At 63.6% G+C, this 27536-nt stretch overlaps 3 protein-coding genes across 5 annotated transcripts in view; 2 read left to right on the top strand and 1 right to left on the bottom strand.

Moving 5' to 3' along the window:
• The window catches only part of CCDC183 (coiled-coil domain containing 183), a 10180-nt gene extending 3651 nt beyond the window's left edge, over window positions 1-6529 (top strand). Inside the window, exons 6-14 of the mRNA XM_046021713.1 lie at window positions 1345-1467; window positions 2721-2846; window positions 2947-3001; window positions 3514-3614; window positions 4219-4379; window positions 4621-4789; window positions 4880-4990; window positions 5059-5155; window positions 6125-6529. Coding sequence (XP_045877669.1) covers window positions 1345-1467; window positions 2721-2846; window positions 2947-3001; window positions 3514-3614; window positions 4219-4379; window positions 4621-4789; window positions 4880-4990; window positions 5059-5155; window positions 6125-6243 — 1062 coding nt within the window. The 3' untranslated portion in view covers window positions 6244-6529. The remainder of the gene's footprint in view (window positions 1-1344; window positions 1468-2720; window positions 2847-2946; window positions 3002-3513; window positions 3615-4218; window positions 4380-4620; window positions 4790-4879; window positions 4991-5058; window positions 5156-6124) is intronic.
• LCN15 (lipocalin 15) overlaps window positions 1-7357 on the bottom strand; it is a 23005-nt gene extending 15648 nt beyond the window's left edge. Inside the window, exons 1-2 of one of the 2 annotated variants that reach the window (XM_046021712.1) lie at window positions 7244-7357; window positions 1849-2117 (exon numbers count right to left, since the gene is read on the bottom strand). The gene's annotated coding sequence lies outside the window, so the exon portion shown is untranslated. Of the gene's footprint in view, window positions 1-1848; window positions 2118-2668; window positions 2732-7243 lie in introns of those variants that run through there. The other variant, XM_046021711.1, reaches the window with a different exon arrangement.
• On the top strand, window positions 6674-27536 carry RABL6 (RAB, member RAS oncogene family like 6). 2 transcript variants are annotated; one of them, XR_006820670.1, is made up of 16 exons: window positions 6674-6993; window positions 12998-13132; window positions 14783-14830; window positions 16902-16954; window positions 17849-17940; window positions 20003-20143; window positions 20567-20672; window positions 21972-22075; window positions 23694-23998; window positions 24214-24364; window positions 25189-25392; window positions 25468-25705; window positions 26013-26184; window positions 26720-26778; window positions 26866-27109; window positions 27141-27536. XR_006820670.1 is itself a non-coding variant. In XM_046021710.1 (15 exons), exons 1-15 carry the CDS (start codon window positions 6864-6866, stop codon window positions 27049-27051), a joined length of 2124 nt encoding a protein of 707 aa, XP_045877666.1. In that variant the 5' UTR covers window positions 6674-6863; the 3' UTR covers window positions 27052-27536. The 2 variants fall into 2 exon arrangements, 1 of the variants encoding a protein (XP_045877666.1); XM_046021710.1 differs by having other exon boundaries at window positions 26866-27536.

Below are 27536 nucleotides of genomic sequence, written 5' to 3'. Positions count from 1 at the left end.
CCTGGGCACTGCAGCTCTGCGGGCTGGAGTCGTAACCCTCTGGGTCCCGCCGGTGGCCCACACGGCCAGGCCCCGTGGTCCTCCTGCCTGTCCCTCTTGCCTCAGTGCCCTGTTCCTAGAGACCCAGCTGGAGGCCCTGCCACCTTGCCTTCCTGGGCCCCCCTCGTCACACCCCTGCCCCCCCCCCCCCCCCCCGCTGTACTCCTGGGTCCAGCTCTCCTTCATTTGGGAGCATTACGTCCCCCCAGGGGCACGTTCTTTGCAGAACATACACATTTTTTTTCTTTTTATTTTTTTAGATTTTATTTATTTATTTGACAGACAGAGATCACAAGTAGGCAGAGAGGCAGACAGAGAGAGAGGGAGAAGCAGGCTCCCCGCTGACCAAAGAGCCCGAAGCTGGGCTCGATCCCAGGGCCCTGGGATCATGACCTGAGCTGAAGACAGAGGCTTTAACCCACCGAGCCACCCAGGCACCCCCACATTTTTTTTTCTTAATTAGGCTCCACGCCCAGCGTGGATACCAGCATAGGGCTTGAACTCACGACCCTGAGACCAACGCCTGAGATGACAGCAAGAGTCAGATACTTAACCAACTGAGCCACCCAGGTGCCCCAGAACATAGCCGTTTTTTAAAAAATAACTCCCATAGTCATCTATATTTAAAAAAAAAAAACTAGCAAGGATTCTACACTGTAATAACCAGTAACAAAATACTAAGTCAGATATACTGGGTATTTATGAACCTGGCTCTGAGCGCAATACCTCGTTATACCGTCTCAACACATTCTGACAGCCGCCTTCCGAAAGAGCCATTATCGACAGATGGGGACCTCAGAGAGGCTAAGTGGCTTTCCCGAGTTCCCACAGCCAGCTGGTCAGGCAGCCTTGGCCCTGAGCCCCGAGTCTCTGACCACCCATGTGTGTGTGGAGCCTCCCTGCTTCACTTGGGACAGCAGCCAGTCCCTCGCAGCAGGCTCCCCGGGTTGCGGTCACTCCTCCCACAGTGGGACACCCCATCACCATCCTCAGGGCTCACGCAGTCTAGGGTAAGGAGTTGGGGGGCATCGTCCACTCTGGAAGTGCAGCATCTGGTTGGCCAGTAGCCCCTGGGCCCACCTGCTCTTGCCCCTTCTTTTTTTTTTTTTTTAAGATTGATTTATTTCAGAGAAAGACCGTGCACAGGAGTGCAGAGGTGGGAGAGAAGATCTTAAGCAGGCTCCACACCCAGCACGGAGTCCACCTTGGGGCTTGATCTCACCTATGACCTGAGCCAAAATCACGAGTCAGACACTCAACCGCTGGCGTCACCGGGCGCCCCTGCTCTTGCCCCGTTCAATGCAGGAGCTGACCGGGTATCCCATGGAACTGGACAAGCTACAGAATCTGGTGGACGACTACTGCTCAGAACTGTCAGACATGACAGTCATGTCCCAGGACGCCATGATGATTACGGATGAGGTCAAGGTGAGCTCAAGCCCCAGGGCTGGGGGTCCCACAGGGCTCCCTCGCAGGCCGATCCGGCCCAGGGCCCACAGGAACACCCCAGACTCACACAGCCTGCCACCAGAGGCTGCCCCATGAGCCTGCTCTGCTCACACATGATGGCCCTGGCCACAGAGGGTCCCACCAGGCATGGGAGCCTGGAGGGAGACGCAGGAGGGAGCTCGCCTGGCCCAGGCAGGGACCATCCCGCCACCCAGTCTGCCTGCCAGTCAGGCATGCTTCATCCTCATGAGGGGTCAGCGTACCAAGCCATCCAGCCATCCATGAAGAAATGTCGCCACACCATTGGCCCGCGCTGCAGAGAGAGGAGTGGGTGATGTGGGGCCATCCTGGGGCACTTACCTGCTCAGAGAGGCGATCCTCGAGTGGGCTCTGGAGGTCGGAGATTCCCGAGCCCTGGAGGATGAAGGACAAAAGTCCTGGGGTATAACCAGGCCAAAGGAGGAGCAAGTGGCCGGAGCAGAGAAGACGCAGAGGAACGGAGTCTGTGAGCGCCGGGAGGCAGACGTGGCTGGGGCTTAGCTCCTGGCCCCCCACCCAACCTGGAGCTCTGGCAGGAGACGCAGGGGCCCTGGGATCAGATGTACGTTTCCAAACCAGGCGTGGTCCGGCTGCAGAGACAGAAAGAAACCAGAGTCCAGATGCTGGTCGCCTGGGACGGGCCAGTTGTAGCACTGGGTTCCTAAAGTCGACCGGGCCTAGAAGTCTCTCATGGTCACCCAAAGGGTTCTGGTGCCAAGTGAGATGTGGTTGGGGAGGGGGAGAGCCCCATCCAGGATGCACAGACAGTTGCGGGTGGATGCTGGGTTTAGCCACCAAAACAGGACACGTGGGAGCAGACAGGGTTTGGGGGAAGACGTCAGGTTCCTTTTTAGACACGTGGAATCACTCCCCACTGAGTGAGTTCTCAGTGCAGCCCACCAAAGCAGCGGGGAGCCCAGGCACCAGGACAAATGGGGTCCCCGAGCCCTGGCTCCTGCTGGGGCCAGTGACTCCAGCAGAGGAATGGAAGGGGAAGGCGGCATCCCTCAGCTGGGGAGGGGGGAGAGCCCGGAGAGGAGGGTGGAAGGCAGGAGCGTTTTAGGAAGACGGGCGCAGCCGAGAGCCTCCAACGCTATTCCCAGATATGAGAGATGGGACCGAAACTGAATGCTGGACTTACACCACGGGGGTCTTGGCGAGACATGACCATGCCCCACCTCCCGTGTCCCCAGATGAACACGCGGCAAGGGGAGGCGACTTTCATCCAGGAACGCAGGGCTCGCGAGAACCGGCTCAATCAGCAGAAAAAGTTGATTGACAAGATCCACACGAAGGAGACCAACGAGAAGTACCGCCGGGTGAGTCCCCGCAGGACCCCCACTGGAGCATGAGAAGGGGGAGGCGGTGGCCGCTCCCCAGCAGATGGTGCTGCTCACCTCAACCTCCCCTTCCCACCAGGGCCAGCAGGACCTGGACTTCCCCTCCAATCTGATGGGTACAGAGACCGTGAAAGGTGAGTGCTCCGCTCTGCCGCTCCCAGCCAGGGTCCCACAGGCCAGCAGGGGCTCAGGCTGCCCAGTCGGGTCTCTGTAAGGCCAGGAACACCTGTAGCGGCCAGGGGGAGGGAGACTCGGGCTCTCCCGGCTCCACCTGCAGGGGCTGAGTGCCAGTAGTGCAGCCCACAGCCTTGGGCTTGCTGCCAATGTGGCCAAGTCCCCAGCTTCTCTGCTGTCCCCTGGCACCCCAGGGCTCCATCCCCCAGTGCTTCCCCAGAAGAGACAAGTCCGGCCCCCTGGACTCTTGGGCTGTCTTTGAGAAGCACCGCAAAGCCCCCATCCCAGGCTGTTTCTGGATGGAGCGTGCCCTGGGGCACTCTGGAAGGGCCAGTTGGGGGGGGGGCAAGAGTGCAGGCAGGTCTGACGGGTACTGCCCAGCTCTCTGGCGTGCACAGACCTGTCTGACGGCCTCGAGCCGAGCTCCCCCGCTCTTCCTGCATGTTGGCCACCCTCCCTCTGCTCTGACCAGTGAGGAAAAGAGAGACCTCGAAGGCGGACATCAAGTACCAGACGGATGTGACCGCTTTGGTGGAGAAAGTGAAGACGGCGGCACAGTGCTCCCACCTCTGGGTCCGTTCCCCGGCTCTCGCGAGGGAGGGAGGGAGGCAAGGAGCCCCTGCCCCAGCCCGAGGTCTGGCTGAGCCTCCCGAACGGAGGGACGCGGAGCCGCAGCCCCCACGGCCGAGAGTGGAGAGCGCGCCAGCGTACCCGAGTCACGTGCCAAGGGCTGCTCGCACGGAGCCTGCTGGGATTCGAGGATCCAAGTGCCGAGACCCCCCACCCACAATTCCATCCCTTCCCAAACCCCTAGGACCCCACGAGAGGCCGCCTCTGCCCGGCCCTTCCGTTTAACCTGATGCAGGTTTATGGTCAGTAAGCCTTAGTTCACGTCCTCGGCCCTGACGTGAGCTTGTCCATCCTCGGACAAGTGGCTCCAAGCGCGGCAGTCTTTGAGGGGCGTCTCCTCGTCCCTGCCTTGGGCCGTCTGCCCTCTCGGCTTGCGGTGCAGGTCCCACGCGCTGACCCGCAGAGAGCACTGTGCCCACTGCCTGGCCACAGTCACTGCCATCCCAACCATGGGGAGGCGCCCGGAAGAAACCAGTCCCGGTCTGGGGGGGGGGGGGCTTGTATCCACCGGGCCCACACCGGCTTGTCCCCACGCTGGCCCCACCAGGACATTGCTGGCCGGTTCCTGGCTCAGAGGAACACCGCGGAGAACCTGGAGCTGCAGACGGAGGACTGTGAGGGGCGGCGGGCGAAGCTGGAGGCTTTGATGAAGAAGCTGGAAGTGGAGCAGGCGATACTGAAGTTCCGCGAGACGCCCGCCTCCGCCAGGTAGCGCGCCAGGCCCCCGGGGCTCCCGACGGGGCCCTCGCGAACAGCCCGTGTGCGCTGGGTCCAGCTCTGAGCCGAGAGCGCCCACTGCTGACGAGTCAGTGGGGGCCTGGCAAGTGGGCTGGGGGACCCCAGCCAAGGGGCGCCACACGCCCACATCCGAACTCCGGAGCCCCTGAATTTAGCACAGAACCCGGCTCGGGGCGCCTTGGCCTGGAATCTGTGCCACCATCCTCAACAGCTTCAAGTCCGTGGAGAAGAGAATGAAGGACATGCTGAGGGACGAGGAGGACAGACTCCAGCAGGCCTACTCCAGCATGACCAGGAGCCAGAGACTGCTGCTGACCGTCCAGACAGGCATCGACAACCTCTTCATCCGGCTGATCGGCATTGCCCTGCCCACAGCCCAGGTACCCGCTGTGGGGGTCGGGGGGTGGAGCTGTCCGCAGAGTCCCTGGGAGAAGCCAGAGGAGAGACGGGACCCTCCTCCCGGCCCACAGAAGGAAGTGGCGCTCTCCGACAGCCTCGACATGTTCGGCAAGCTGGCGTACTGCGAAGCAAAGCTGCTCTACCTGGCCGACAGAGTGCAGACGTTGTCCATCACCGAGGAGGTAGCCGGAGGCCGGGCGTGCCCACACGGCCCCCGTTCCCTGGACTGACCATCGCCTGTGCCCTGCAGGTTGACACAAAGGTGAGGGATACCCTGGAGACTTCGACTCTGAAGGAGAAGCACAACACCAGGATCAGCTTTGAGGACCCGGAGGACGACATGATAGGTACAGCCTCGGGGCTGCCCAGCCACGGGGAAGAAGGGAGGAATGAGTGGCAGATGGCTCCATCTGACCGGACCAGCCTGGAGGCACAGGGCCCCGGGGGGGGGGGGGGTGCAGTGGCACAAGGACAGAGAGAGTGTGTCCCCCGCACCCACGGGATTATAATTTAGGGAAGAGACTTAGTGAGGACACAGAGAGGCTGGTGCCATTGAAAGGAGAATCTGTAACATTTCCTGACATGTGGGAGCATCACTGCCTTTGGGGAGTCCAGAGAGGAGTGAGGGAACGGCCTAGGCCAGAGCCTTTCTTAGAGTTTCTGCAGGAAGGAGCGGGTGGAGGACAGGGCAGAGAGCTTCCGAGGGGCCGTCTGAGCAATGCTGGGGCTTGGGGGGCAGGGGCTGTTCCCAGTTGCCTGCTGCCCGACCCTGTGTTGAGTTAGCGGGAGAATATCCGCTTGGTGTGAGAGTTTGATGAGGAAGGGGGTTGGGAGGGGCGCCTGGGTGGCTCAGTGGGTTAAGCCTCTGCCTTCGGCTCAGGTCACGATCTCAGGGTCCTGGCTCTGTGGGGGCGGGGAGCCTGCTTCACCCGCCCCTGCCTGCCCCTGCCTGCCCTGCCTGCCCTGCCTGCGTGTGCGTGTGCGTGATCGCTGTCCGATGAAGGCTCTAACAAAAGGAAAGGGGCGGGGGAGTGGGCTCTGAATCGGAGGGTTTGCCAGCGCCCGGCCTTCCGCCTGGGTAAGAACGGCAGCCTCTGTCCCCAAGCCCGTGAGGCCCCAGAGGCCAGCGCGCCCGAAGAGAGGAATTACGAAAAAGTGGCCGGCGCGTGGCCCCGGGAGGCGGGCGCGTGGCCCCGGGAGGCGGGCGCGTGGCCCCGGGAGGCGGGCGCGTGGCCCCGGGAGGCGGGCGCGTGGCCCCGGGAGGCGGGCGCGTGGCCCCGGGAGGCCGGCGCGCTCCTCCTCGCCCTCCTTTCCAGACACCTTCCAGTTCGCGGACGTGGACCACAGCTACGTGCCCTCCCGCGCCGAGATCAAGCGGCAGGCCCGGCGGCTGCTGGACGGCCGGCTCAAGGCGGCCAGGAAGAAGAAGAAGTAGCCCGTGCCCCGCCCGCGCGGCTCGTCGTTACACGAATAAACCTTCTTCCAGGAGGCTGGCGGCTCCCACCGGGCGGCCGCGGAAGGGGGGTCACGCTGGGCAGCGGGCGGAACGGTGGGATACTGGGGGTGGGCCCGCGGTTGAGGGCGAGAGTCGGGGTGGGCCCCGCGAGGACGCGGACGGAGTCAGGCCCACCCCGAAAGCGGGGGGACGGCTCGGAGGACCGGCCGGCCCACGCGGCTCGCGCCCACCGCCGCCCGCGCATGCGCGCGCCCTCGCGCCGCCGCCGGCCCGGGCGCTCGCAGCGCTCCTTAGCGCCGAGAGTGCACCACTCGCGTGTCACCGCGCATGCGCGCGCCCTCTTGGCCCTCGCGGCGCCCCGTAGCCGCGCGCCTCGTCGAGCCAGCGCCAAGATGGCGGTTCTGACAGGCGAAGGGTGGCCGCGCCGGGGGGTCGCTGGGGCCGGAGCGGAACCGCCGCGGCTGAGCCCCTGAGCCGCCCTCGAGGCAGGCGCCCGGCCGCCGGGACCCAGGACATGGTGCGATCTGCGCCGGGCCGCCGCCGCCGCCGCCGCCGCTGAGCTCGCGGGCCGCGCCGGGCTCGAACGTGGGAGCGGGAAGATGTTCTCCGCGCTCAAGAAGCTGGTGGGGTCGGAGCAGGCTCCGGGCCGCGACAAGAATATCCCCGCCGGGCTGCAGTCCATGAACCAGGCGCTGCAGAGGCGCTTCGCCAAGGGCGTGCAGTACAACAGTGAGTGCAGGCCGGCGCGCGGGCTTCCTGCCAGGGGGACGTGGGAAGTGCGGCCCGAGGGCTCGGGCGGGGAGGGCGCTGCCCCGCGGGGTCCGCAGGCCCGGGCTCCGCGACTGGGCCTTGGCGGAGACCAGGTCGCGGCCCGGACCCGGAAGCACGGGGGGCCGTGTCGCGCCCCCGGGGCCTCGCGGTCTGCGGGTGGCCGTGGCAGGCCCTGTTCGTCTGCGGTGAGGACCTGCCGCGCTCTTACCTGTGGCGGGTACTCTAGGGGCCTTCACGTGGGGTCGGGAGTTGATGCCGGGCCGGAGACGAGGTCCTGCAGGACCCCAGGGGTGGAGGGCGGGCGCCTCGGGCCGTGGCGTTCCCCTCGGGCCGCGGGGTCACTCCGAGGAGCAGCGGCGCGGTGAGCAATCTGTGCGCTTCGTTTGCACCGTGCGGTGCGTCCAGGCGGCTCCCGGTGCGCCCTGCGGGGCCCTGATTGGCCCGGACAACCTCACCTAACGGCGATTCTTACATAACGTGGGGAGCGCTCTGTGGTCTGTGACGCTTGAGGGGGTGGGGGCGCGCCCCGTCGCAGAACCACGTGACAGCCTGCCCCGGAGCCCCGAGATCCAGCCGGCCCCGGTGGTGTGAGCGATGGGGTTTTCCTCGTAGACTTCTGTTCGGTTTGAAGGGAATGTCGCCTGCGCCACACACGCCTGCCCCACCCCCTCCCCTGTTTTGGGAGCATTTGTAGGGGATATATTTGGATAAAGCTCCAGAAGGCAGAAGGACTCTTACGTACTGTAGGAGACTTTTCTTCCCCTGAGGGAGGGAGCAGTTATTTTCAGCTGCCCCCAGAGCCCAGGACGTTTCCAGGCCTGTTATAAATTATGCAAACTGTGTAGCTCCTGGACGCTAACCGTTCTCTTGACCTCTTTCAAGTTTTTCCTTCTCGCTGTCCTTTCCTAGCGTTATTTAAAACCTTTTTATGTTGTTCTCGGCGTTTAAATTGTCCCCTTTCAAGTATTTCCATACGTTGCTACCAGACTTTGGACTCCTCCCTGCCCCTCCCTTTGCGACTTTAAGGGGAGTTTTGGTCCTGCGGTGACCTATTTAGTCAGTAATGCACAACACGAGTGGGGGTGTAGCTCAGTGGTAGAGCATTTGACTGCACAACAGGAGGAAACTAATTAGGAGGACCTCTGTGCGGGTTTAGAAGAGAGGTCGTTGTAGTTGTAGTCGCCTCACAGTTCTGCATGTATTTCACGTCCAGAGAAGAGAATGGCACGTCAGAATACTCGTGTGTGCAAACCGGTAGCATCTACATTCGGAGTCCCTCATTCACTTTTATTACTTAGGGTCTTGTTTTAAACTTGATCCTAGTCTTGTGGAATCGGGACTGGAAACTGAACTTTTCACCTTCTGGAAAGCACTCCCCGAGAGGCACATCGCCTAGCCTTGGGTGGTCAAAGAAGGGTGGGGGGTGCGCAGTAGACTTATCCCAGAGAAGTAAACCCAGTCTCCGGTAGCTTGGGGGACAGGCTGTGATTCCCTAGGACTCCCAGAAAGGGGGTGAGATGGAGAGAAGTTACATTAGAGGGAGGGTGTCTCTGTAGTTGGACAATATGCAGCTTTGAAACTTTCTGATAGACTTTGTTTATTTTCCAAAATAGCTTACTTAGGAGGGAGAAACCAGCAATCTGAGAACTATAGATGCAGGATTTTTATAGGAAAGAGCTGAAGACGTCCAAGTGTAGATGCTGTTTCTTCCAGATCCTTGTTCTCTTGGGGCAGACAAGTCGTCTCCTTTTAAATGGTCTGATGCCGGGGCGCCTGGGTGGCTCAGTGGGTTAAAGCCTCTGCCTTCAGCTCAGGTCGTGATCCCAGGGTCCTGGGATCGAGCCCCGCATCGGGCTCTCTGCTCAGCAGGGAGCCTGCTTCCACCTCTCTCTCTGCCTGCCTCTCTGCCTGCCTGTGATCTCTGTCTGTCAAATAAATAAAACCTTTAAAAAAATAAAAATAAATAAATAAATAAATGGTCTGATGCCGAGACGTGCCTCCGGTCACGTGCAGGCGCCCAGCGTACACATCAAATTTAGCATCAAAACCTGAGTGGAGCCCTGGACCATAGTCATAGTTTGAAAGTTCCTTGCATTCAAAGTGGAAGAGTGTTACCTGACCTGGTCTGTCCTTTCTACCGTCACTGGACACAATTTCTTCGCCCTGTTTGGTGAAGAAGCCTTAACTGGGGCAACTTCTCAAGTGAGGAAGTACCAGCCCTGATGGAACTGGTCAGGAGTGCCCTCGCTCAGGCCAGCTTTCCTCACTCACAGAGAAAGCCTCCAGACACTGGGACCGCCAGAGTCCTGGCCAGGTGGTTCTCAGCACTAGAATTTACAAACAGACTTAAGCACTCCTTCACTAAGAAACCTTTTGAAAGGTTGATTTCAGGATAAGAGAGCTTTTCCAGGGTAAGAAGGAAATAGCTTTAAGATTATATCAAGATTCTGTGAACAGACAAGTCATGTTTGAAAAAGAACCAAAGAGAACCTCTAGGAGTGAAAACCATGGTCGTGAAAATGGAAGTCAGCAAGCAGGTGAGGCAGCACGGTAACCAGACTAAGGGGAGAGTTGGTGCTGGAAGAGAGAGCGCAAGCCCAGAAGTGAAGCAGATTCCAGCACACACCCGGCGGGGCCTTCAGACAGAAGAGCGCGAACGGGGAAGAGCAGTATTGGAGGGAATGAAGACTGGGGATTTTCCAGAATTCATGAAATACGTGGACCTCCCAAGAGGTCCATGTCCAGAGTTTTTAAAAACATACATAGCTAGACACATCATTAGATATTTTCAGAACATCGGGGCGCCTGGGTTGCTCAGTCGGTTCAGCGTCTGACTTGTGATTTTGGCTCAGGTCGTGAGATTGAGCCCCATGCGGGGCCCCGTGCTCAGTGGGGAGTCCGCTTGAGCTTCTCTCTCTCATCCTCCCTCTGCACTGCCCCCGCCCCCACGAGGGAACAAACAGTGTTCAGAGAGCCAGGCGTCACTCTAGCTGAGACAACGTGGAAGCAAGGGCGCTCAGCTTGCTTCCTGCACGTGGTAAACTCTGGTGCCGGCCGGAGGAGGAAAACACAAGAAGCAGGGTAGCCATCCAGTCCTGTCCGTGAGCACAGACCTAGTCACCTAGCGAGAGGTCAGGAAATGAGCACTGGAAAAGCATCAGAATATGAATAACAAATCATTGCACTGAGACCAAGTAGGACTCCCCAAGAATGCCAGGGTTAGGAGAGATGGTATAGTCTATGCTTTACCGTGGATTAAAGGAGAAGCAGCATTATAACCTCAGTGGGTCCAAGAAATAGATCTGATAAAATTCAACACCCATTCGTGATTTACAGAAAATGAGAAGAGGTTCGGATTTTATTTTTATTTGTTTATTTATTTTTTAAGATTTTATTTATTTATTTGGCAGAGAGAGAGATCACAAGTAGGCAGAGAGGCAGGCAGAGAGAGAGAGGAGGAAGCAAGCTCCCTGCTGAGCAGAGAGCCCGATGCGGGGCTCGATCCCAGGACTCTGGGATCAAGACCTGAGCCAAAGGCAGACGCTTAACGACGGAGCCACCAGACGCCCTTAAGATTTTATTTTTAAGTACTCTCCACACCTAACATGGGGCTCGAACCCACGACTCTGAAATCAAGAGTCACATGCTCCACTGATGAGCCAGGTTGTTAGTGCTCCAGACGCCGGGCAGAGGCCTTGTGATGAACGTGGCTTCAACCCAGACCTTAAAGGGGCCCCGGAGATACAGTTCCAAGAAAAAGCGAGCTGCCGGTAGAAGATAGGAAGCCCAGCGAACCTCAGACCTTGGCCTCTGCGGACGTCAGGTTTCACAGAACGGCAAGTCCATACATAGTTCGAAACACTGTGACAGCTTCGAGCGGCGGCAGATGGTGGCCGCCCTTAGGGCCGGGACCTCCGAGGGTGTGTATAAACAGATGAGCGTGTTGTACGCCGGAGGCTCACACGTCCTGTGTGGACGCTGCTTGGTGGAAGTAGTCAGTATGCATGATATGTCCGAGAGATAAGAGAGGTCTGAAAATAAAACCAGGAATTTATACAAAAGGGCCAAGCAGATTTGAAAAGGAGCCTGCTCCGGAAAGCGAAGAAAAGGTAAGAAACTGCAGCCGTGAAATGAGAACACGGCGCTACCGGCGGTACGCAGAGAGCCCGAGGTGCGGCTCCTGCCGCTCCCAGGAAGGTCTGGGGACTGGTGCTTCGTCCTGCCCTCAGCCTGGCCAGGGTTGTCTTGGGCGCAGGAGCCTGCCACCCCCTGGGGGTCAGCTGCTCGTGGTCTGTCCCCCTCATCCTCACTGAACGAGGGGCAGAGGCCCCGGCGTCAGGGGACTCCCCTAGACCGGCATGCTTCCTGTAGGGGGTTCAGGCTCACGCCAGGGACCCGGGACCTCCCCACAGCTGCGCTTACAGCACAGACGTGTCATGTCCTGACCCGTCTCCCGGGTTCTAGGTGTCTAGCTTCCGGCTGGAATCGAGTGTACATTGTCCGGACCTTGAGGGCAGTGGCGGGCTGTGTTGTGTGTGCGGACATGACAGAGCAGGGGTGGCGCGCAGCCCCGAGGTCTGACCCGAGACCTTCTGAGAGCACGTCCCGGAGCCGGAAGCTGGGACTCGGGGAGCGCGGGCTGGGGGAGCGCGGGCTGGGCTGAGGAGGTCGATGCTGATTGTCTCGCGCGAAGAGTACTGAGTGTTCAAGAACAGAGGGGCTTTGGAGCACTTGGGGGTGCGAGGAGGGAAAGGCCAGATGGCCGGGGGGCCAGACCAGGGCTCTAGGGCTGCTCCGCAGTGTCCTCGCCCAGCCCCAGGGCGTGAAGTGCCATCCCCCATCCAGGGCTGCTCCAGGCGGTCCAGGAACCTGGCAGTCCGTCCCACAGGCTGCCCATCTGCACGTCTTCTCAAGCCAGAACCTTCCCCAGGGGTCCAGCCCACCACCATGGTCATCAGAGTCGCTCCCATTCTCACCCCTGCCCCCCCACCCGCCGGCTCTCCGTGGCATTCCGACTGCTCTTCGTCTTTCTAGAACAAACCGGACCATGGCACTCTTTTTTTTTAAGAATTTTATTTATTTATTTGACAGACAGAGATCACAAGTAGGCAGAGAGGCAGGCGGAGAGAGAGAGAGGAGGAAGCAGGCCCCCTGCTGAGCAGAGAGCCCGATGCGGGGCTCCATCCCAGGACCCTGGGATCATGACCTGAGTGAAAGGCAGAGGCTTAACCCACTGAGCCACCCAGGCGCCCCCCATGGCACTCTTATAGCAAATGCCAGGCCATCTCAGAGCTGGCAGGAAGACCGCACCCCTGCACGGTGCTGCGGCATTGGGCCCCCACCTGCCCAGAGTCCACGCACTCGGCTGCCTGTGGGCTTGGTCACCGCCGGGCGTGTGCACCCAGCTCCCAGGCCACTCCATAAATATGTACAGCAAGTAAAATTGAATTCTCCTTTGTGCTCTAACCCGGCTGTGTGGCCTTGAAAATGGTGGCGCTCTGCAGAGCTGTGCTAAAAATACCAGGGCTGTGCAGAAGTAGGTTAAGAGCAAGCTACGGAAATCTAGGGAGCCGCCTCAGGAGAACGTCGGCCGCCCCTTGGCCCCTCCAGCAGCCTGACCCTGGCCCCGCGAGTCAGGAGTTCACAGGACGTCCGGCTCCGGGGGACACCACTTTCCTGCAGGTGCAAAGTCTGAGTGGGCTGTGCCTCGGTCACCCCACAGCCTGGGGGAGATGCCTTTGGGGCCCCCCTCCGCAGAGCAGGGAGGGAGAGCCGAGGCCCGGGCTGGGGCCGCCAGCCCTTGGGTGTCTCCCAGCAGCTGAGCCCTAGTGCCCTGCTCTTCTCTGCTCACAGGCCACGTAGGCCACGCTCCGTGCAAAAGCAAGCGTGTGTGGCATCCCTTGCTGGAGTTCGAGTTCTCTGCCACTCTGATTTGCTTCCCTGATCTGTCCTGTGCCCTCAGTGAAGATCGTGATCCGTGGGGACAGGAACACCGGCAAGACCGCGTTGTGGCACCGGCTTCAGGGCAAGAACTTTGTGGAGGAGTACATCCCCACACAGGAGATCCAGGTCACCAGCATCCACTGGAGCTACAAAAGTGAGCGCGGGCGGTGGGTTGGGGGCGGGCGAGAGGCGGGGTTGGAGCGCAGGCATGGTGCCCCTCCTGTGGGGCGCGGTGGGGGGTGGCTCTCGGGTCCTCCCGCGGTCTGGCTCCTCGGAGACCCTGCTGCGGGGTCCCCGGCTGTCGTGTCTTCAGGGAAACCCTGTAGATGTGAGGGAGCCTCCTCAAGCCCAGAGGCGCTATGATGGGGGCACTCGCTAGAGCTTCTCTTGGGTTGCCCTGAAACCCCCCTCCGCACGGGCAGACAAGTGGCGAGGGAGGGTCCTCCACGGCGGGAGCTGTGGCAAACACCCCCTCTCCGTGCTAGAGACCACCGAAGGGCACGGAGTTCAGGTTTAGCATGGGGGATGTCTGGGGGAGCCATAGGCCGGTGCTCCCTGCTGCCACCGGCACTGGGCCCGACACATGTCCCACCAGCAGGAGGGACCCCGCGGTCCCTTTGAGCCGCAGGCTTTCCCTCTGCAAGATCGCCTGATGGACAGAATGTGCTACGTCCTGCAGCCCCACGGGCGGCAGACAGTTGCTCTGCGAGTTCAGGAACCATGAAAGTAAAAGTCCTTTGAGCCATTTCAGACATCCTTTTTACTGACAAAAAGATGTAGTTGTGAACGGGACACAGGGCCTGCAGAGGTTGTGACTCCCACTGGGTGACGGCCCGGCCCCATCCCAGGACAGCTGCACGGGCCAGCATCACCCCAGCTCACCAACGGGGCTGGCGGAGCCTTAGGGCAGCTCCCCCGGCGCCCTTCGCAGCTGGGATAGCGGCAGCGTGCTTTTGTGCCCTTAGCTTGGGGACAGGTGCGTGGCGGTTCTCCACCTGTCCCCTCAGAATCGGCGGGGGGGGACGGGCGAGCCCACTGTCCTCGCACTTGGGCCCGCCACCAGGAGCTGTGGCACATGCCCTGGGCGGGCTGTTCACAGGGTCTGCTCCCTGGGTCCTGGCACCCGTCCCAGGCAGAGAACCGCCAAGGAGGGGCTGAGAGTCTCCTCCCTGTGAAGAGTGAGCAGAGCGCGGGAAGACAGGTGGTTCTGAGAAAGCCGAGCGGTGAGCCGTCCCGACGGCCTGCGAGAGTGCCCGCCTCCCAGCAGGGGCTGTGCCCAGCCGGCTGCTCCAGAGGCTTCGGTGGGAGCTCGGTGCTGGGCAGCCGGCTGGGGAGGGCTGACACCCGTGAACAGAGCTGGGGCTGGTCGCGGGATGAGTCAGGCCAGAGCACAGTCAGGCCCACTGAGGCCTGTCCCCGCACCTGGAGCCTGCTCCCCAGGCGCCCCTGCAGAGGCGACCCTAGCGGCTAGACCTGGCTGGGGACGAGAAACACCTGCAGGAAACTGGGAGACTGTCAGCTGCGGACAGGCCAGGGCTGTTCAGTGCAGCCTGAGCAGAAGCCTAGCTCAGGAAGGGCCTTGTTGCCCTCCGGGGAGGGAGGCTACGGCTGATGTGAAGGCCGCACGTGGGAGCGGGGTGTCCTCGGCCAAGGTGCTGAGGGAGGAGCCTGAGGTCTCCTGGTGGACCCACGCTGGAAGAGTGGGACCACACGGCAACACCTGGACAGTCCCTAAGAGCCCAGGTGTGACCAGAAAGCCAAAGGTCACGTTGGACACTAATCTTCATGTCTCTCCTTATTTTAGCCACTGACGATATCGTGAAGGTTGAAGTCTGGGACGTAGTTGACAAAGGTAAATCCCGCCATGAGCCCTTTTTCCTGATGTTTTTTTCCCTCCGTGAAGCCCTCCTTGCCGCCACCCCCCGAACGGGGCCACTTCGTTGGCGCGTGTCCTGGCGTCTCCGGCACGCAGGTCTCTGCGTTCCCATCACACTAGCTGTGGACGCTGCGTGTGCGACCAGAAGGGCCGCTCGCCGGAGCGGCGCGGGGCTGTCAGAGCTCTGGGCCTGGGAGCCGCTCCCTCCTGCATCCGCGGTGGCGGGGCTGGACGCTCAGTAGCGAGCCGTCAGGACCGCAGCCGATGCCGTTCCGAAGTGTGTTCCACCCACGGAGGCAGCACCCGGCAGAGGAGCGTGGACCGGGCACAGCTGGGGGCCGCGGCGCCCCCCCCCCCCCGAGCCGAGGACCAGCTTGTTGGCTTCCGAAGCCCCCCCCCACCCCTGGGGGCCGCGTGCCCCTCCGACAGCTCCGTTCGGGCTGTGGTGTCTCCGCTCCCACAGGGAAGCCCGCGTGCTCCTGGCGGTGAGGGGCGCAGTCCCCTTCGGCCCCTCTTACTCCCTCTTCACTCTAGGGCCTTGAGCCCGTGTTCCTCCCCGGTGTGCCATGTGGCCCCGTGTGCTGCTGAGCGTGCTCTGACCTCTGACCTCTGACCTGGGAGGCTTGCCGTAGCTGCGTGTCCTCCAGTGAGAAAGGAGACGGTGGTTGCTGGTGCAAGGTGTGCCCGTCCGCTGCCCTCCCGTGCCCTTGGGAGGCGGGTTTCAGTTCTTGGGGCCAAGGGAGCCGCTGCCACCAGGACGCCTTCAGCCCGTGGGGGCCTGTGTGGGCCTCGCGCCCCAGACCTGGTTACTGTTGTGGTTTGAGGGGAAGCCTCCGAGCCCTGGGGGCCCCCTTCCCGGCCTCAGCTCCATCAGTTGGGGTGAGATGCAGGTGTCCAGAGCGGAGTCCGTACCTGGGGGACAGGGCCCCTTCCGGTGAGCGTCTGCCGTCCTCACTGCTGGGACGCGTCCTGCCGAACACCGGAGATGCGGCTCGCCCCACGGGTCATGGGTGCGCCCGCTCCGTGCCTGTGGAGGCACAAAGCCCGCACGCCACATGCAGGGCAGCAGGGGTGGGAACCCTTGGCCTGGCAGCGCACGGTGTCCCACGGAGGCGCGGAGAGGGCCGGGGGCAGGGCGGCACCGCAGCGGAAGGTCCCGGCTTGTGTGTGAGCAGGCGGTGAGCCGTCTAGTCCCCTCTCCACTGCTCCAGCCGTTCTCGTGCTGGGCAGGGTCTGAGCGCCACGCACAGCAGCAGGGGGCGTATTTGAGCGTTGGTGGCCACCGAGGCTGAAGTCCTGGTGGACAGCAGGAAAAGGGGCCCGGAGGCGAGGCCCGGCGAGTCTTGAGAACCTGCTTGTGGGGGCTCTCCAGAAAGAGAGGGCCCTGGGGAGCAGCCTTGCGCCGCCCGGGCAGCGGTAGCCCCCCGAGATGGTGGGGGGCCCTGTGGCCCTGGAGCAGGTGTCCTCCTGGGGGCTGCTGACCTGCGACGGCCCCAGAAGGCTGGGAGGGTCAGAAACTAACGCAGTGGTTGGGGGGAGGGGAGGGCTTTCTTGCTTTGCCCAGCTGTTCCTCAGACTGAGGGACCCTGGAATTCCCAAGGTGACAGACTGCCCTTCCTCCCCGCTTGGAAATACCTCAGAGCCCAAGGGCAGGGAGCACAGGGTTTGGAGCCCTTTATCCTCAGGAGCCACTAGAGCTGCCCAGGGCCTCAGCCCAGCCCAGGGAGCCTCTGTGGCCCCACAGGCAGCACCTGGGGGACTGGGCTGGGCTAGCCTGTGCCAGCGAGGGAAGTGCCCGCGTTTGAATCTGGGCCGGCTCACTGAGCACCCCGCTGAGCTGTTGGAACCCGTCAGGGCCTCTCTCCGGGGGTCGCGGTGGGGCTGTGGCCCCCTCCTCCACCAGCAGGGCTGCTCCGGCACCCACTGTGTGGCCGGGGCGCCCCATCAGACGAGTACGGTGCCTGCTGGAGCTGGCAGCGGGACAGCGGGGAGAAGTGTACCCTGGGGCTACGATTCCCCCCGTAACTGCCGTCTGTCTTCTAACAAGGGAAGTCCAGGAGGCGAGGGGATGGCTTGAAGGTGGAGAACGACCCCCAGGAGGTGGGTAAGCTGCGTCCCCTGCCCCCATGGGGCCCACCATTCCAGGTGAGGGTTGGGACCGCCCCAGGACTCTCACTCCTCATGGGGCCCTGTGTAGCCCACAGGTGTCCTTTGGGATGGCTGGGCTTGCCGGAGTTGTCAGTGGGGACACCTGCCAGGCCCCATGATGAGTTTCACCTGGGAGGTATTTAGGTGCACGGCCCAGTTCTGCAGCCCCAGGCACACGGGCATGAGTGGCTCTGAATGAGCTCTGCCGGCAGCCGCCACCCCAACACGAAGTCTGAGGCAGATGGGCACCCCTTCCGTTCCAGGGGGGCTTTCCCGTTGTTTTCCAAGGACCCCGCTCTCTGGGTCGTCCTGCCCGTGCACAGTCTCGGGGTGGTGGGCAGCCTCCTCGCTCCCCTTTAGGGCAGGGACGTTGACTGACTGCCTGGCCCAGGTCTGTCTGGCCCTTTCTGGGACACCCTGCTGCTCCCACCACACGGCAGCCACACCTGTCCGGGTGCTCTAGAAGGTTCTCTGCTGCGCCTCCCCCCCCCCCCCCCCGGTCTGGATGCGCATGTCGCAGTGGGGTGGCGGCTGCTCCAGCGCTCTTGTCCCTCTGAGTGCTGGAAGGCTCCTGAGGCTCAGGAGGAGGATGCTGTAGGCTGGTGGAGAAAGCCCAGGTCAGGGGCAGAGTTGCTGTGGCCCCGAGTCTGGGCTCTTCACTGCTGCAGACCCTCCTAGGCTATTTTCTGACCGCAACTCTCGATGATCTCCTTTACGTATTTTTTGCCAAAATGAAAATAGCTGTCACCTTTCAGACTGTGCTTTTCAGCCTTCCCAGGAGATAGGGCTCCAAGCTGTGGCAGCCTGCTCCGAGCACCGTCTCATGCCGGTTTGTCCCGTCCCTAGGCAGAGTCCGAGATGGCCCTGGACGCCGAGTTCCTGGATGTGTACAAGAACTGTAATGGCGTGGTCATGATGTTCGACATCACCAAGCAGTGGTAAGGGGGCACGGCTGGAAACAGCCCTCGAGGCCCATAGTGCCACGCCGCCCAGAGGGCCGCCCTGCTGCCGGCTGCTTGTAGTGACACCAGGATCCGTGCCAGTGCCGGGTAACTCCCGGCTGCCCGTGCGCACCGTGCACACCAGCGGCTCAGCCACGTGGAAGCCACGCCTGGCCGTCTCCGGGCATGTCCATGAGCACAGAGGGGGAGCATGTGGAGGGCGGGGCTGGGACAGCACAGGGGCGGGAGGGGGGTGCGCACCTTCCACAGCCCCAGAGCCCTTCCTGAAAGTACCATGCAACATTTGGCAAAATGAAGGGGCCATTTGTTTGGGGTTCCCTAAGACATCCCTGACGTTCTTCGAGGGGACGCAGAGCTAAGATCCCAGCAAAAGACGACAGAGCAAGCTGCAAGGAGGAATGAGGGGGCAGCCCAGTGCCAGCTCCCAAGGGGCCCCTCCTTGTGGAGTCACACAGGTAGCATGACACGCGCGAAGTGCCGTCTCCCAGGACAGACGGGGACACTTGATTCCCCAGGCCTGCCTGGCACCAGCGCTCCCGCCTCCCAGAAGCAAGGCAGGGGAGCCGATCCTGCAGGGTGGGGAGGGGACACTGCAGGCAGACAGCACCAGGAGCCCCATCCCGACGGCCGCCCAGGGCCAGCCTTCCCGCAGGCCTGTCCAGGAACAGTCAGGCCTGCCCTGTGGACGCTCTGGGATGCGCCGCCGGAACAGGTGTCCTACAGAACGCGGGAGGAACGGACGGCAGCCTTTGTGGGAACGGCCTGTGGGGCCTTCACTCTGTTGCCACTGGTTTAAATGTTGATGGTTCTTGCGGATGTAGTCCACGTCCCGTCACACACTCGGTCCTGCCGGCAGATGCTGCGCTGTGTCGCTGGTGGGAATCCAGCCAGGTTTTCCCCGGGACGCTCCACGCTCAGACTTCGGTCTTCGGAGCCCTGGGGTCTTACTGCTGGCTCTGTGTGGAATACGTTCATGCACGGGGACCCGACAGGGCCCCCCCAGCCCTCCTGGCGCGCAGGGACGCACACCTGGGTGCCTCCTGTCGTGGGGCGCCCGGTAGCGCATGCAGGAGAGGCCCTGCGGTGGCGGCAGGCAGTGCGTCAGAAACGTGTGGGGCGGGCTGGGGCGGTCCCGGTGGCGCAGACATGCCCGTGCGAGAGGCAGCCGGGCTGCTCTCCTGGCTTCGCCACAGTGTCCCTCCGGCCTAGGGACCGGAGGTGGCTTTTCCTGCGTGCAGTCTGCTACAGACACGGCTAGTGGAGGCCGGCACGGGGGTGCCCGCTGGGAGGCCCGCGGGGGCTGCAGGGAGGAGCAGCAGGTACCAGCCTGGAGAATCGAGGGCGGACCCAGGCCCCCGCTCCGGCTTGGCGCTCAGATGCTGGGCCAGAGGGAGCCTGGAGGCCAGGACCGTGACCGGCAGCACACTCCACACAGGTAGTGCCCTCTGTCTACGCTGTGGCCGAGGACAGCAGCTCCGCTGACGCCCCCCGACCCCCTCCTGGGTCGGCTGGCATTTGCAGGGGACAGTGCCGGCCAAAACAAGGCCTGAGCTGCTGGGCCCTGTGGGGCAGAAGAAAGGGTAGAGACAGGGCCAGAGGGCTGAGAGCCCTGGCCCTTTGTTAACACTCGCAGGGAGGCGCGTGAGTCCGAAATAGTCCAGTTTGCTGCCTGGGTGTGCGAGTCTGCAGCGCCCGTGGCAGCCTCCAGGTCGGAGACACGGCACTCACTCCCTCGCACGCCGTCTGGGAGCCCGGTCCTGGAGAGCAAGGCTGTGGCTCAGCAAAGGCACCCCTCGGAGAGCCCCGCGGGCTGCAGCCGTGTCCCACAGGGAGGGTGCAAAGACCCCTTGCCTCAGGGACCCCTGCAGGAAGGGAACTGGAGAGAAAACAGCAGGAGCAAGGCCTGTTTTAGAGGGCATGGGCATTCGGCCCTCGTGCTCCAGGCACCCGGGGTCCTGGGCCCAGGACATGCAACACAGTGGGGTGTGGGTCTTGAGGCTGACGCTAAGGAGGTCTCTCCTTGCCTGTGCCTTCTAAGGACCTTCAACTACATCCTGCGGGAGCTTCCCAAGGTGCCGACCCACGTGCCAGTGTGTGTGCTGGGGAACTATCGCGACATGGGCGAGCACCGAGTCATCCTGCCTGATGACGTGCGTGACTTTATCGACAACCTGGACAGGTGGGTGGGGCAGCCCACGCGGGGGATGCACCCCTGCCTGCCCAGCTCCAGTGGCCCTGGGCTGGGAGCCATGCTGTGGGCACTGAGGGTCCAGCAGGAGGACCTGGGACCAAGGACAGCAGAACCAAGTGTTGGCGGCTGGCTTCCTGGCACCCGGCAGGCCTGCGGGGGCAGGGGGTGCCAGGGGTTGGGCTGATACAGGGAGGCCCCTGCCTCTGCACAAGTCCAGGCTGGGTGTCGCCTGCTGGGCCCTCAGGTGTGGGCCCTGGGGCCGCGGGGGTGCTGACTTTAGCCTGTGGCGGGGGGCGGTGCCGGCATCAGGAGCAGCCTGGTCCAGGTGTGGCCCTTGGCCCGGAGGGACTGCGCCCTTCTGCCCACCACTAGCCGCCTCTGCCTCAAGCCACGTGTTCCTTTTGCAAACAGGCCTCCAGGCTCCTCGTACTTCCGCTATGCCGAGTCCTCCATGAAGAACAGCTTCGGCCTAAAGTATCTTCACAAATTCTTCAATATCCCATTTCTGCAACTTCAGGTGAGCGTCAGGCGGAGCGGGCAGCGCGGGCTTCCGCGGGACCCCTCTGGTGCTGGCAGCCCTGGATGGCCCGCTCCACCCCCTCCCCTCGGCCAGGCCAGCCTGAGACCCAGGGATCCCTTAGATGCCCCTTTCGGGCCATTTCTGGCCCACAAGGCAGGAACCGGAGATGTGTGGGTGACTTGGGCCCGCACCAACTCCTGCTGTCATGCCCTTGTGCCCGTCGGTCTTCCCCGTGGGCGCCTCCTGGGCTCCTGTGGTATGTGGCTGCAGGGGGAGCCCACCAGGTTGTCCCCCCGGCCGTGCGGGCGCAGAGCCTGGCAGCCATGCGACTCTGGGGAGTGATTCGAGGTGTACAGAGGAGATAGAGAGGTGGTGCCGGGGGCCCCCCGGCCCCTCGCTCCGCTTCCCCTCCTGGCAGTCTCGGGCTTCCCCGGCGCTGCTCTCCAAACCAGGGAAGCACTGTTGGTGCGCTGTCGCAGGCCTGGCCCCGCCTCACGGGGAGCGTTGGGCTGGGTCTGCGCTGGGCTGGGAGGGCATCGCAGGGGTTTGTCCGACGTGAGACCAGGTCTTGGGCTTTCGGGGGCAAAAGCACAGAGGAGACCGCCTTTCTTGTCACACCGGAACGTGGGCATGCAACATCGTGGCATCGTGTGTGTGTGGCCCCTCGGTGGCCCGGTGGCCGCTACTCCTCCAGGCTGTGTAGGCCTGCTGGGGAGATGGTGGTCTTCCTGCCCTGTCTTTTTCTCTTTGGAGGGGATCGGGCGCCCCGCAGACAGGGTGCTTGGTGGCGGTCTCGGCTGGAAGGCAGGCTGGCACAGGCAGGCTCCTTGGTGCTGACCACCACCGCTGCACCCGCTCTTGCCCTCGGGACCCATGCGTGTTGCACGCGTCCCTCTTACCAATCCCTAGAGCTTCCCATCCACATGCAACAGGCACCCAGATCCCGAGGGAAACATCCGTGTTTCATGTACCCGGCAGTCAGCACTGCATGTCACCGGAGAAAGCGGAGCAGCTTGTGGGTCACAGGTGTGGCTGATGCCCGTGGAAAGGCATGTGCCGGAGCTCAGAGTGTGCAGGGACACGGCGGAAGCCTGGTGTTAGGCCATCAGAGCCGCATGGGCTTCTGGGGGCACCGTGTGTGGATGGGGCGCCGTCTCTCTGGGCGTCGCTCACGTCATTGACCCTGTCCTCGGAGCCACACTGAGCTGCGGGAGTGGCCCGCTCGCTGCTGGGTCATTCATCGAGGGCTGGCCAAGTGGGGCACAAGGCTGAAAGGGTCTCTGCTTCGTCCTCTAGCGAGAAACACTGCTCCGGCAGCTGGAGACGAACCAGCTGGACGTGGACGCCACGCTGGAGGAGTTGTCGGTGCAGCAGGAGACGGAGGACCAGAACTACGAAATGTGCGTGCGCCCCGAGGCTGCCCGTGGGCTCTGCGGGAGGGCCGGCCTCCCTCTGGACGCCTGGAGCTCAGGCCTCGCCAGCCAGCAGCGCCGAGCGCCTCCCTCCTGGGTGGACATGACAGCCTGAGAGGATCATGTCACTGGGAGAAACCTGAGTCACTGCAGTCTGGATGCGGCGGTGGGCGGGGCGGGAGCGCAGGAAGGGGGGCTGCGTCACTCACGGTCAGCAGGGCGCGTGCTCTCCGAGCTGGCCGCGGGACTTGTGCGAGGCGCCCCCTCCCAGCGGAGCAGACCAGCAGCCCCTGCGGGTACTCCCTGAGGCCCACTGAGCACCTTGGGGCCTTTTTAAGTAGACCTGACCAGATCCCAGGGACTCCAAGCTGATGGGTGTCCCCGAGGCCCTGCTGAGACTGACTGGCCTCATGCTCCCTGACTCAGGCTGCCGTGGTTGGGAGGTCAGTTTCCCCAGTGGATAGAGTAGGTCCTCAGAGAGCTCCTTGACCTTGGGAGAGGCTGGTGGTGCTAACGAGTGGGGGGTAGGAATGGAACCTTCCGGTCCTAGGTAGCGGAGGGAGGGAGGTTCCTGGCCACGCCGGCGCACTGCAGACACCCGCTGTGGGGGGACGAGCAGCCCCAGGCAAGCCCTGCCGCCGCCCACTCCGGGGGCTCTGGTGGCCACTGCCACGGCTCCTGGGAGAGGCTTTTGCTGTGTCAGGAGGGGGTGACCCTGAACTGTCCCTCAGCCCCGGCGCTTCCGTTCTGTTTAGTTCCCCCAGAAAGCACCTAAGTGCCACCACTGTCCGCGCTGCTGTCGTGGGCCCGCCAGCTCCCCCAGCACGTGTCTATCCCCACAGGGGCTCGCAAGAGGCCTCTGGGTCTCCCCACAGCCACATCCATGTGTGGTCCTGGACCTGGCCAGTGGTTCTGGGGGAATCGCTGCTTGGCCGGTCCCAGGGTGAGCCCCACACTGGGGGTGGGGGGGGCAGCGGCCTTGCTGTGGAGCTCCTCCTGGGGTTGACTGGCTGAGCCAGAGCTTGGGTACCCGGCCCTGGGGCCAGGCTGCCAGAGGAAGGCAGCCCCGCAGCAGGGCTTGGCATTGCCGTCTCGGTGAGCTCTCCTGGAACACACAGGACCCGCCGAAGACCTAGGCCAGGGCTGAGCTCCGCCCTCGGCCTGCCCATCCTGCTCACTCCACCCCTAAGTCCTAACCTGGGGGTGCACACGGTGGCCGGCCCCCCTCTTTTGTTGGTCCCCAGGGAGCGCGGGCAGTGAACGGGGTACCTGTTTGTTGTACACCTTCCGTCGGAAAGCCCCCCCCACGGACGGTCCGAGGCCCCACTGATTTGGAGCCCCTGGTTCAGGTTACTTCCTGTCTTGGGGCTTCGGGGCCCTCAGCACGGCAGGTCCTGTGCTGCTGGTGGCTGGAGATCCCAGAGTGCGGGTGTGGGGCCAAGCCTGCCTGTCGGCACTCGCCAGTGCCTTCCGTGATGGGACCCTCTGCTCGACGCTCGGGCGTGAGGGCCGATGAGCCCGAGGGCCGGGACACAGCCTCCCTCATCTCAGAGGAGGAGACTTCAGGGAAGGCGGACTGCTCACTGCCTGCTCTGTGTCCCCCCAGCTTCCTCGAGATGATGGAGGCGCGCAGCCGTGGCCACGCATCCCCGTTGGCAGCCAACGGGCAGAGCCCATCCTCAGGCTCCCAGTCTCCGGTGGTACCTCCCGGCGCCGTGTCCACAGGGAGCTCCAGCCCCAGCACGCCCCAGCCAGCCCCGCAGCTGCCCCTCCACACCCCCTCGGCCTGCCCCTGCCCCCCACCCCCCACAGAGGCTCCACTGCCGCCCACAGCCCCTGCCCCGCGGCGCGGCATCATCTCCAGGCTGTTCGGGACCTCGCCAGCAGCCGGAGCAGCCCCTTCGCCCCCAGGTGTGCCCCAGGAGCAGCTTTTGGGGGGGGGTGTGGGTGGCCCAAGCGGTGGCGTGCCCTATCTCACTGGTCCCTTGAGCTTGCAAACCACAACGGGGCCGACCTCCTTCCTCCTGGGCAGGCAGCCCCACAGCCCAGTCCCAGGGGTACCGCCTGGCATGGGCCCGGCGGGGGCGGGCGTTGGACACATGGGAACCGGCTCCTCCCGTCCCCAGAGCCAGCCCCTGCTACAGAGGCCCCTGCCAAAGTCCAGAACGTGGAGGATTTCGTTCCTGAAGAAAGCCTTGACCGAAGCTTCCTGGATGACACAGCCCCCCAGGAGGACGAGAAGAAAGTCAGAGCCAAGGTCCTGCAAGACAGTGACAGGTAAGAGCAGAGGCCAGGCAGGTCCCCCGTCTTCCCCGCACCTCCAGCCCTGGGTGAGCCAAGGGGACGGGCTCCACCAGATTGGCAGCCTCTCAGGGGGAAGGGCTCCCTGAAGCCCCCTGCCCAGAGGGAGCCGGGAGAGCGAGGCTGGCCTGACCCCGCATGCTGGCGCCCGTGACACGGGCAGCCCCTTCTTGGGCTGGAAGCAGAGAGAGCGTGGGCGCTGGCAGAAGCCCCGGGCCTCCCCGTGACGATGGGCAGACGGGGCGGTTCAGGCCGGGCCTCCCGCCTCCACTGCTCACCCCTCACCAGCTCCTGGGCCTCCCCATGTGCTCCCCAAGGCCCTGCAGAAGCCAGGTCAGATCTGCTAGTCCCGCATCCCCGGGTCCTTCCAGAAATGCAAAGCAGCGGGACGGAGCCCAGCCCCAGGCTCCTCCCCCAGTACCGGAAACACCCCAGCCCATCCACACCCACGCCCTGCACCCCACCATCAGGCAGGACGGCAAGCCCCACTGTGGCTTCCTGCTGTCCCTTTTCCTGGGCCCCCACCTCGTACCCCCTGCCCCCCTCGCTGGCCTGTCCCACTGACCAGTGGGCTCCTTTGCAGAGGGGCCCCCAAGACCTAGACTGCCCTTGCAGCAGGCCCCCGTTGTCCTCCCACTAACGTGGAGTGCCAAGGGTAGGGCTGCCCCTCGGCCAGCGCCCATGCCGGCCACAGACAGGGCGTCTGGTGTCTCTGGTACCGGGCGTCTGGAGCGCAGGGTGGGCAGCTGCGAGCTCTGTACCTCCCAGTGACCTCTGACACCCTGCCCCCCGCCCTGCAGTGATGGGGAGGCCTCGGGCGGGAACCCGCTGGTGGCAGGTTTCCAGGATGACGTGGATGTTGAAGATAAGCCACCCAGCAGGCCGCTGCTGCCCGCAGGCCGCATCCACAAGGAAAACGTCACTTCTTCCAGGGAGGAGGTGGCAGGGCCCCCCAGGGCCACTGTCCTGGCCCCCCAGAAGCACCCTGAGCCAGAGACCAACCGGTATGGGGATGGGATCCAGCCCGGGGGTGGGGGAGGCACAGCCGGGAGCCCCCTGACCTCTTCCTTGTCCCCAAGGCCCTCCACAAAGGCCGCGAGGCTACACAGCGGCACGGCTCCCAAGGCGGTGGAGTCCCGCCAACCGGGTGTCCGCAAGTCCCCCGCCGAGGACCCCACCGGGGGGCGTCAGCAGGGGACGGATGAGCAGGCGGCCTCTTCGGAGAGTGACCCTGAGGGGCCCATCGCCGCCCAGATGCTGTCCTTCGTCATGGATGACCCTGACTTCGAGAGCGACTCAGACCCTCAGCGGAGAGCGGTGAGGAGGGGATGTGCGGCGCACTCGGTCCGGATGCCCTGGGGACAGTCTCGGGTGGGAACGGCAGGAAGGAGAAAGTGCCCAACGACATCTTCTGGGGGCAGGCGCCTCCGATCAGCGTGTGACGCCAGGGAGGTACCACAGCATCCTGGCCGTCACAGCGGACCCTGCCGGCCACCCTGACCCCGGTTGGGGGTCCAGGGCTCTCAAGGTGGCCTGTCACCTGCCTGAGAGATGCAGGCACCTTCCAACAGGGGTCACAACGCTGGAAGACACTGGCCACCCAACCTGCCTGCTCCTTCTCCAGGACGAGTTCCCAGTGCGAGAGGACCTCTCCGACGGGACGGACGAGGATGCTGGTCCCGCCCTGCCACCCCAACCCCCCAAGCCCCCCATGCCCTCCTTCAGACTGAAGAATGACTCAGACCTCTTTGGGTTGGGACCGGTGGAGACAGGCCGCAAGGAGATCAGCGACGAAGGTAGTCGGGGCCGGGGGGTTGTGGGTCACGGGGTGCGTGCCAGGACCATGCTGGAAGGATGGGCGGCAGGGGGCACCTGGCCAAGTGTCTGCACAGGTGGCATTTGGTGGCCTGGCAGCGTGGCTGCGAGCGGGATGGACTTGGGAGTCCTGCCAGCCCAGGGAGGAGTTTCATGGTCAGCAGGCCGGCGGAGCGCTCGTGGCACCGTGTCGCCCCAGGCAGCTGCGTGGCTCCCTGTCCCCGTCCCCACCCTCACTCCTGAGACTCTTGAACCCAGCTTTGGCCAACCAGCTGGGTCACATGAGGTGTGTCCCAGAGGTTCCTTGTCCCCCGAATGGAGAAGGAAGGACCCGCCCCCGCCGGGCTCGCGCTAGGGCGGACGTGTGTCTGCACCAGGTGTGTGCTCTGGTCCCCACGGGCCACCGCAGTGTCGCAGGGCGCCTTCTGGCCACTGTGCGCCAGTGACAAGGACGTGCCCCGCTGCCCACTGGCCAGCCAGGGAGTCGCAGGCCCATGCTGTGTCTTTTCTCTGCAGATAAGGAGGGCAAGCCTCCCACAAAAGAGAAGAAAAAGAAAAAGAAGAAAGGCAAAGAGGTAGGCGCCCTGCTTCCCACCTCCCACGTGCCCACTGGGCAGTGTGGGGCCCTGGTGTCCCCACAACCTGAGGTGTCCTCTTCCCAGGAGGAAGAAAAGGCCGCGAGGAAGAAGAGCAAGCGTAAGAGCAAGGACAGGGAGGAGGGCAGGCAGGAGCGGCGGCGGCGGCCCAGGGCCCCAGAGAGGACTGCGGTGGACGAGCTGGAGGCCTTCCTGGGGGGCGCGGCCCCAGGCGGCCACCTCCGCGGGGGCGGGGACTACGAGGAGCTGTAGGCCTGGCACCTCCAACCGACTGCTGGGGTGCCCTTGGAGGGCAAGAGGCCCACTCCATGCCAGTGGGGGGCGGCGGCTGCGGGGCCGGGGCCCACCGTGCAGGGAGGGGGCCTGTGGGCGGGGCTCTGCGGGCAGCCGGCCCCCAGCGCTTCTCAGGGATGGGACTGAGGCCCAGGAGGCCGCAGGGCTGTTTACAGGGCGGGGTGCGGCCTCGTCACTGGCCTGGCTCCTGCTTGCCCCCAGCCCGCTGCACTCGCTCTCCCAGCCCCCCACACGTGGGTGGGCTCCGCTTCCTGCCCCTTCTGGCATGGGGGGCAGACGCCGGGCGGCACTGGCACCTTTCCGGGGTCGGCTCTCCCCCGGGGCCCAGGGGCCGGCCCTGCACCTGCGCTGGCTGCCGACCGGGCCGGGAGGTCCTCACACACTGTTTCCTCTCGTTTTCCTTCAGCTCCACTCCGACCATAAAGCTCTCCTGTTTTACTGTG

This window comes from Meles meles, chromosome 11 (assembly GCF_922984935.1).
Source record: "Meles meles chromosome 11, mMelMel3.1 paternal haplotype, whole genome shotgun sequence".
NCBI lineage: Eukaryota > Metazoa > Chordata > Mammalia > Carnivora > Mustelidae > Meles > Meles meles.
Note: the sequence above shows the minus strand (reverse complement) of the source record. Positions and strands in the feature narration are given on the sequence as shown.

What these genes read in the sequence shown, in the direction of transcription:
- RABL6 (XM_046021710.1), top strand. Translation starts at nt 6,864, where the DNA reads ATGTTCTCCGCGCTCAAGAAGCTGGTGGGGTCGGAGCAGGCTCCGGGC. An exon ending in AGCAGCCCCTTCGCCCCCAG is followed by an intron (nt 23,999 to 24,213) that starts GTGTGCCCCAGG and finishes TCCCGTCCCCAG; the next exon opens with AGCCAGCCCCTGCTACAGAG. An exon ending in CAGACCCTCAGCGGAGAGCG is followed by an intron (nt 25,706 to 26,012) that starts GTGAGGAGGGGA and finishes CTCCTTCTCCAG; the next exon opens with GACGAGTTCCCAGTGCGAGA.